At 36.3% G+C, this 9889-nt stretch overlaps 1 protein-coding gene across 1 annotated transcript in view; it reads left to right on the top strand.

Annotated features, from left to right (window-relative positions):
- Positions 1 to 355: 355 nt before the first annotated feature.
- The window catches only part of LOC104591935 (myosin-1-like), a 37853-nt gene continuing 28319 nt past the window's right edge, over positions 356 to 9889 (top strand). The window contains exon 1 of the mRNA XM_010251094.3: positions 356 to 2007. Within this exon, the coding sequence (XP_010249396.1) occupies positions 1357 to 2007 (651 nt within the window). The 5' untranslated portion in view covers positions 356 to 1356. The remainder of the gene's footprint in view (positions 2008 to 9889) is intronic.

Genomic DNA, 9889 nt, shown 5'->3' with positions numbered 1-9889 from the left:
TTTAGAAAATAATTATTACCAAAAATCTAGAAAAATTTATTGACAAAATATTCATGACAATGGCTTACCAGACTCAAAATATTTATTAGTTAAAATTGTCTTATTTACTAAAATTCTGCAAGTGATTCAGTTGAATCATCAGTTCAGCTATTTCAGCGGTTACTAGAGCCTCTCAACCTCAAGGGGGACTAGAATGCCTTTGCCATTTTAGAAGAAAGAAGAGGGCTTTATCGTCATTTTGTTTAATTTTGAAATTCCATTTGGATGTTTTAAAAGAAATAAAAACCTGGAACTCGGATGACGGAATTCTTTTACCGGTGCGTGAATAAAAGAATAAAAAAGAAAAGCAAAAGCTGCTTCGCTCCACACGCTTTGGATTTTTCCATACGAAGAGGAGCGAAGATCGAGTCGCAGAATAAATAAATTAATTCTGTCTGAATGAATCACTGGAAAAATTCCGGGTTTACTAACCGATATCGACTATTTCAATCCTCGGAATCTCTCAACGATTTTCGTGAATTTGAGTTGTGGGTGTAGAGATTCCTCTGGTTATTCTCGAGTTCCTGGTGCAGAAGCTAGTCGCCCGGAGTTCCGAGTTGCTTTGCTCAGAATTTGCATTCATTTTTAGTTGAGCTTCGAGGTTCTTGAGTTCTTTCTTTGCTGAAGGTTCTGGTTCATTTTCTTAGTTCGTTTTTGAATTTGCTGAAGGTTCTGTACGATTCTAGATCGAGTTATAGAAGTAGATCTGTAGAGGGTTACTAGATTTTCAAGTGTTCTTTTGTGGTTGAAATCGGTTTGGGGGAGAACATTACCAAAAGGTGTTGAAGCATACTCTGGAGTTGACGATCAGTTGGGGTTTCAAAGAAGTTGTTGAACCTTCAGAGGACTTGTTGGAGATTTCACTTTATCTGTCGTGTGAAGCAGTTTCAGATGAAAGAGCTGAAGTTCTGGTCCAATCTCCAGTAAAGCTGTCGAGGTGGTTTTCCAGGTAGAGAAGGTGCAAGTACGAAGTTTGGTGTTCTGAGTTTGGATTGATTTAGTATATTTTGTTCATTTTTTCCCCAGAGAGAAGGTAAAACTGGAGTGGAAGCAGTCTGGGCGAGATTTTTGGTACTTTCATTCATTTGGGTTACTATCGTCGATTGTTTTGAATTGGTACGGTGTATGTGTCTGTCTGTTTGGAACTTGTTGTTGGTGATTCTGGAGTTGAAGAGTACTACGCTCTGTTTCTAACACTAGGGTCCCCGCCATTTTGTCGAACAGATAGGTTACGGTGGGACATTGAAGGTTCCTTTTGAGGAAAAAGAAGGGGACCCTTTTCTCCTTTTCCTCCCTCATTGATCTTTATCTGATCTGATGGAGCGTAATTCACCAAGACTGCGGAGCTCTTCTGAGAGGCATTCACCTAGGTTGCGAAGCTCTTATGAGAGGCATTCGCCTGGGTTGCGAAACTCTGCTGAGAAATCTGTACCCCGGAGCTCCTTGGAGAAATTGGGATCAAAAAGTTCTTCTGAGAAGTCGGGATCGCGGAGCTCTTCTGAGAAGATGCCGAGAAAGCCGGTGCCGAGAGCTCGGGTTTCACCGCCTACACTAAAGTCAATTAGATCATTGCCTATTGACTATAGGTTCACGGGTTCACCTGTATCTCCTTCCACTGAAGATCTTGATGATGATAGTGAGGGCATTGATAATGGAGTTCCTTCTTGTATTCCTGAAAATGATGGTCCTGATGCGGCTAGCGGAGCCACTGAAAATGGGATTTCTCCTGGTGCTCTTGAGAATGAAGTTTCAGTTGGTGAAGTTGTTGAAGATCTTCAGGATACTGTTGATAATATGGTGGAGCAAACTGTTGATGACTCTCCTTATGGCAGGAAGACCATTTTGTTGGAAGAAAGGCCACCAGAAGGTGACGAGTGCATGGATTCTATGACTTCTCCTTTGCCTACGAAATCTCCATCTGGTATTGAATCCAGATGGAGTGACACTAGCTTTTACGCTGCAAAGAAGGTATATCATATATGTGGTTCCTTATGCCACTTTTATTTTTCTGGAGTATGGATCAATATATAGGTGTACTCTTAGTTCATTTCCTTTTCCAAGTGAATTCAAGTAATATCCCTGACCAATGTTGAATGTGAACTTTTAATTATTTACTGGAGGCAATTGTTTCTACCGTTATTCTATTCCCTTTTACCTCGCGAATTTGCAGCAAAAGCTCAAAACTTCTTTTCTTAAATTTGATTGATTATCACACACACACACACACACACACACATACACACACACACACACACACACACACACACACATATATATATATATATTCTGGTTTTGTTGCACACTGTTTGCTGAGTAGACATCTGAAATTTAATATCTCCAGGAACTCCTAAAGTGCAAGATATGCAAGAAAATAACATGTTCCTCTTATAGCTACTACTTACTAATGAACTCTAAAGACAAAATGTTTTCCTTGTTGCTGGAACTCGCATAATCATAAAAGCCACATGTACAAAGGATGCAATAATTTCTTCATATGCATTGTTTCTCTTACTTTTTCAAGAAATACAAGAAGATATTACCAGAACATAGTAGACCTATATTTCAAATTTCACCAATGAATCTACTTTAATAGAGGAAGCTAGTAAACTGCCACTACTGTACTGCAAATATGAAGCCATCAATGCATGTCTAAACCGATTAGATTAAGTCAATTTGGAATTTATGACTTATGTTACAAAGTGACAGTTTTACTGACTGGGTTGCTTAACAGTTGGCCATCTGGATACTATCCTAGAGGATGGCAATCTATGGCTAGTTTTTTCCCATAGACAATGTGCAACCTAACTATGGGAGAGTGGTTTGATTAAGCTCAACTTTGATGGATGCTCTTTGAGTAATCCAGGCCCATCGGATGTCGGGGGTACTCAAAGAGGACCTGATTGTGAGCTGATTCTAAGATTTTCAGTACTGATTGATGAATACAACACAATACAGGCAGAATTATATGTTCTTCAAGGTTTAAAGCTCGGTTTTGCTTTAGGCTTGGAAAGGGTGAAAGTAGAAGGAGATTTTTTTGATCAATAACAATAATATTTATATTAAAGATTTAAAAGAAAGATACGGAAGTAGAAGGATATTTCCAAGCTATTATTGGATGGATGCTCTCAATTGAAGATGGTCCTTGGATTCTAAGGACCTGATTTGAGAAGCTTGATCTTTGCCATCCTCTTTGAACAGTTTGCTCAAACAGGTTCCAAGATCAGTAAGCTCCCTTGCCGATGGGTTATCTGGGGAAGGCGTGGTGGGGAGGGCAAATTTATTTTTCAAAGGTTTCAGGTGGTATTATATTTGTAATAGTTGTATGTTTTAGAATGAGTACGACCCCTGCTAACACCATTTTTGGTTCTCTGTGTCTGTTTTATTTATTTATTTACTTTTTTTTTTGGGGGGGGGGGTAGTTCCTCCTCATTATTATTTTCCCCAAATGTCATCTTCTTGATCTGATGTCAATGAAAAAGTCAGGCATATGCTACATGGTTTTCCAAGAATATGGGGAAATGTGGAGAGATGATTAGCATGTATTACTTCTTGTGCTGGAAACTAGTCAAGCACTTTCAGGATAGATCTGGACAGGGAGTAAATAAAAGAGACTAGTAATGCCTTTGGATGAGAGCTTGGTGCAGTTAACAAAGAAATGTTGTATTATAATAGTTTTGCAATATACATTTACCTCTATCAATTTCTTTAGGCATGAAGAAAAGCAAAAATTGGGGGGGGGGAGGGAAGATAGATTGCCTATTGCTCTCAATAAAGATTGAGCCAACATTAGTATCCTTTGAGGATATTTATCCGTACTTGAATTGCCATCAAATGTCTCAAATCTGTTTCTGCATCTTTGACTGAGTATGTAGTGTTAAAAAACTTCTTTGTGTGGCCCACAAAAAAAGGTAGAACAATTTGGAGATGTATAAGAGCAGCTGCTTTGTGGACAATTTGGGAAGAAAGAAATGTGAGGCTATTCCAAGAGAGGAAAGAAGCATTCAGGCTGTACTGGGCAAGCCACTGGTTGAGAACTCTGGACTCCTTTCACACCTTTTCTTTTGACAATATTTGGAGGAACTGGATAGTTGTGGCTAACAGTCATACCAAGAAGGACAGGATATCAGCAGTGTTGGTGCCTCCTTCTGAAGGTTGGGTAAAGCTGAATTTTGGTAGTAGTCAAGGCAACCCAGGTCCTTTTGGGATAGGAAGTGTGTTGAGAGATAAGGACAACAACATTTTAGCCTTGTTCTCAGGCGCCCTGGGTATAGGAGACTCTAATAGAGCTGACTTGTTAGTGGCTGTACAAGGTATTCAGATTGCAGACCAACTAGGAGTTCAGAATCTGGTAAATGAAGGAAACTCCAAAGTTGTTGTGAGATGGTTGAAAAACCCAGGTTCAGTTATATGGTGCTACAGGGACCTTTTGAGAAAAGTTAATTGGTTTTCAAGGATTAGAAATCTGCTGAATTAAAAAATATGAACAGAAAAAGTAGTTTCTTGAAGAGAGAAGGAGAAGAAGAGAAGAGATCTTGAGAAGAAAAGAGAGCAATAATCTGGCTGCCCCCTTCACTTATTATTTATACTAAAAATATAAGAGCAGTACAAAGACAACTGTGCCCTTATAGGGTGGCATAACATAAAACAACATATATAAGACTCAAAAACATAATAAAATTTGGACTCACATAACTATTGTGGCCCCCACCTCCTATCTAACAACTAACATAAAACATCTACTCATAAAACAACACAAAACTGATTAATCTTCAACACTCCCCCTCAAGTTGGGAGTAAATGCCACACATTTCCAACTTGTGTAGATCATGTTCAAGCTTGTTCTTTGCCACCTCTTTAGTGAGAACATCAGCCAATTGCAACTCTTATGAAGTGTCTATCAATTTCAATGTGTTTTGTCCCGTCATGCTGAATTGGATTGTGAGCAATATTGATTGCAGCCTGGTTGTCACAATACAACATCATAGGTTCCTCTGCTTTTACTCCAATCTCACTCAAAAGAGATCTAACCCAAAGAAGTTCTAAGACATCATGAGCCACGGATCTATACTCAGCCTCTGCACTTGACCTTGCCACAACCGCTTGCTTCTTACTTTTCCATGAGATCAAGTTTCCACCTAGAAAGGTACACACTCCTGATGTAGACCTCCTGTCATCTAAGCACCTTGCCCAGTTTGCATCTGTATAGGATTCTTTTTTTTTTTTTTGGAAAATGGTAAATTATTTTATTCATCTTAAAGAGGAAAGATACAACAAGACCCAGACCACTATATCTGCCTAGGCACAATACAGATTACAAGTACATCCAAGACTTGGAACATAATAGAAAGGTTACATTCTGGTTTTTAAATTCCTCATTCACTGACACCCAAGAACATAGCTTCCCCATGGTTCTCTGCACAATTTCATTTGGGTTTTTAAACTTATGCAAAAGATTTTGTTATTCCTTTCAGTCCAAATGGACCAATGCACAGTTGTCGGGATGGAACTCCAAACAATCTTTCCTTTCACTGATTTTGGCATGGTCCAGCTAATCTCCAAAGCCTTTAGGAAATGCCCCCAGATCAAAGAGGATACCGGGCAATGGATGCACAAGTGATCTGTAGTTTCCTCACTCTTTCCACACAAACCACAAGAGAGGTCCAGGATCTGAATACCTCGTCTCTCCACATTAATCTTAGTTAGACATTTATCAAGGGACATAGTCCAAACCAGAAAACTAATCTTGGAGGGAACAGTTGGATTCCATATCTGTCTATCAGGGTAATTCTCATGATTTGAGAAAAGAAGGCCTCTGATAGGGTGCTTTTTCAGATATGCAAGTATTCTCTCAATAGCTTCCTAGTGCTAAACTTGAGGTGCATGCATGTGTTGACTAACAACACTGACAACATAGGAAATATTTGGTCGTGTCATACACAAATATAGTAGTCGGCCCACCATTCTTTGATATCTCCCCACATCTTTTACCAGCTCACCATCCACAACATTAATTCTATAATTTGGATCAATAGGAGTGTCTTCTAGTTTGGTCCCCAGCTTCCCAGTTTCCCGCAGTAGGTCAAGTACATACTTTCTCCGAGAGATGAAGATCCCATGCTTGGATCTTACAACTTCAATCCCTAGGAAGTGTTTGAGCTCATCAAGATCTTTGATCTCAAATTCTTGTTGCAACAATTTTTTGAGATCATCAATCTCCTCTACATCATTTTCTGTTACCACAATATCATCCACATACACAATCAGAATTGACACCAAAGCATCTCTCCTCTTTACAAAGAGGATGTGATCAGACTGGGTTTGAGTGTACCCAAAACGTGTAAGTGCCCCTCTGAACTTGTCAAACCAAGCCCTAGGTGACTGTTTCAGGCCATACAATGATTTTTTGAGTTTGCACACCTTTCCTTTACCAACATTTTCATAAAAACATGCCGGAATGTTCATATATACCTCATCCTGTAAATCACCATTGAGGAAAGCATTTTTAACATCAAGCTGAACAAGGGCCATGAATAGGTGGCTGCCAGAGATAAAAGAATATGAACTGAACTCATCTTAGCTACCGGTGCAAAGGTTTCCAGATAATCAACACCATAGGTCTGAGTATACCCTTTTGCTACCAACCTTGCCTTGTACCTCTTTACTTTGCCATCGGCCCTGTACTTTACAGTGAATACCCATCTACATCCGACTGTCTCCTTGTCTGGAGGGAGATAAACTATTTCCCAAGTTTGGTTTTTAACCAAGGCTTCTATCTCTTCTTGCATGGTGCTTTGATGGCATCTAGTTCCTGATCAGCGGTTTGTTTTTACTGAGTAGTCTTGTTTTTGGCTGTTTAGTGCAAATTCAATGTCTGTATATGGTGGTTCCTCTTAGAACTCTATTATTGGTTCAATCTCTTACAAAATCACAATAAAGAGGTTATATGCTAGACAAAATTTTATGAATGAACAAAGCAATACATACAACTCAAATTTAGATGACACTAGTTTGTAAAATGTTGGTTATTGAAAAGATACTCTCGTCACTTCTCATCCCATTTGATTATAGCCTTTTTTCCCCATTTTAATCTTTTCTTGGAAAGTCATGATCATCACCATCCAAGCCTTATCCCAATGATTTAAATTATTGGCACTTAAATCATTTGTTACTACTTCTACTTATGTCCTTTTAGTTTTGCCCCTTGCACTTCTAGCCCCTTCAACTGTAACAAACCACTTCTTCTTACTGGTGTTGTTGACGGTCTTCTTTCTCTCATTTTATCACTTATTGGAGCCAAGGATCAAAGTATCGGTATCGGGTATCGTATCGGACAACTTGGATACGGATACAGATACAAATACACTTAGGAAATGCATGGATACAAATGAAAAATATAGAAACGTTTGGATACGCTAGGAAAATGCACAGAAATTCCATAAATATATTAATAATATTAAGTTTAATGCCAAAATAATTAATAGGAGCTTTGTATTTTAATGGTATATATGAAGAAATATATTACAACTAATATAGCGAGATGCATAGATATTATGCAATTTTATTTATAGTGCATCAATCAAGATTCTAAGACATATCATATAGATTCATAGAAATTAATACATGCATAAAGCCATTATTATTTTATTTTCTATTAAAGTCCAATGCACAAAACATATACAACTATTCTATTTGAATTACTATATCAATATTTCTATTTTACTATTTTTATTTTTTAACATTAACAAAAAATCAATTCTCAAATAAATTTGTTATTATAAAAAATAAATGTTATTTTCATTTTTAAAAAATAAATATATTATTATAAAATGTAAAGTAAAGTATTATTAATAATTTATAAAAGTATATAATATTAACTTAAAATATATCAAATCTATTGAAATTTTAAAGATATATATCATATGAAAATTCATAAATTTTAATTACTAAAATAGTTATTCCATTATTAATATTTTATTTTATAAAATCTCTAAAATGCAAAATTATTTTATTTTTATATAAACGTAGATTAGTGGAATTGACCAATTCAATTTATGTTATATTCTCAAATATTTTGTAAATAATATTTTTATTTATTTTTAAATAGTAGACATTATTATTTAATGCAAATTAAAATATTAATTAATAATTTATAAAAAATTGAATATACATATAATGTGCAAATTTATAAATTTTAAGTATTAAAATAATTATTCTATTAATAATAATTTTATTTGTATAAATTTCTTGAAATTAAAAATCAATTTTTGGTATATGTAGATTTGATAAATTATTTATTCCATTGTTCATAAAATTCTAATTTTAAAAATTATTCTTTTTAATTTATAGTTGGAGTTGTTGAATATTAATATATATTATTTATTTGGGTTGTATGTAGACTACTAGACTTTAATGTAATAAAAGTTAATGTATTTCTTGTTATTATCAAAAAGTGGTAAGTGGCTTGGTGGTTGAAGAGACATGCTCTTGGTCGTTGTGTAACTTTGGTTCAGTGGTCGAATCATGCCAGCCTCAAATTTTTAAGTGAGACGCGAAGGCATGGACGCGGACGCACGATACGTTGTCGTATCGGTGCGTATTGGGTTGTATCGCTCGATACTATACGATATGCGTCGATACACTAGCATATCACACCGATAGGCATGACTGGCAGGATAAGTATCCAGTCGTGACGTATCGTGTGCCGGGCAGGTCTGATACCGATACGATACGCCCCCTATCGGGCGTATCGAATCGATATTTTAACCCTTGATTGGAGCTACTCCTAAGTTTCTACAAATGACTTTATTTCTGATCCTATTCTTTCTAGTTTTTCTGCTCATCCATCTGAGCATATGCATTTTTGCCACAATCATTTTTTGGACATGTTGTTTCTTACTGCCCAACACTCTTCTCCAGACAACATAGCCGATCCTATCCTTTCTACTTCTACCCATATTTTCTTGGAAAGTACTTACCATAATTCAGTGTATTTAAGGTTTCCAGGTGACACCTAGGTGTCTTGGCTTGGCAAAGTGAGTTTCAGATCTCACAAATGACAAAAGTAAATATTATAAATAAACACATATTTTACAATGTATATACATGACTCTCGACAATTATTATGTTACATGTTAATTATAAACTACTAAACCATAAAATAAATCGGTAGTAAAATTCAATGATAGCTTACAGCATAAAATTTTCAAGTAATCTCCTTGGTTCTGCATGAAGTACATGTGTCATGGGAGGGGTAGACTCACATAGGGGTTAAGAGTCCTAATTTTTTTTCTTCACATGCAGTTATAAAAAGGCCATTACCTAATGTTGGTCCCAGCTATCTGGGGTCTTGGGAGGGGTAGACTCGATACAGTCCTAACCTTTGACATTTTTACACAAAGTGGTTGCGCTCAGACTCGAACCTGCGTTCTCACATTTTATTTTTTTTAACCAAACTGTTTTTTTTTTATCAGTAAAAGTGAGAACCTGCGTTCTCACATTTGTCAATTTGAGATTGTTATAATGACCCAAAGTTGTTACACACACTCACATCAATAATAACTTGCCACACTAAGTTATTTGTATCTATACCACCCACTTGGTCTTTTAGTGCCTAGGCAGTTGCTTAGTCAATGCCTAGTTGATGCTTTGACTACACCACTAAAATTAAATAAAACTTAGCAAAATTTTCAAATGCACACCTCATTCAGGTGTCTATTTAATGTTTAAATACGAGTTACAATTTTGAAAACATAAATGAAATAGATGTAAGGGAAGGGACAGACAGCTCTAAATATTTTATGGTGTTCTGCAGAAACATTTTGTAATGTATTGTTATTTTTCATAATTAATA

This window comes from Nelumbo nucifera, chromosome 3, assembly GCF_055504915.1.
Source record: "Nelumbo nucifera cultivar China Antique chromosome 3, China Antique-T2T, whole genome shotgun sequence".
In the NCBI taxonomy this organism is placed as follows: Eukaryota; Viridiplantae; Streptophyta; class Magnoliopsida; order Proteales; family Nelumbonaceae; genus Nelumbo; species Nelumbo nucifera.
The sequence above is the reverse complement of the archived record's forward strand: the minus strand, read 5'-3'. Positions and strand labels throughout refer to the sequence as shown.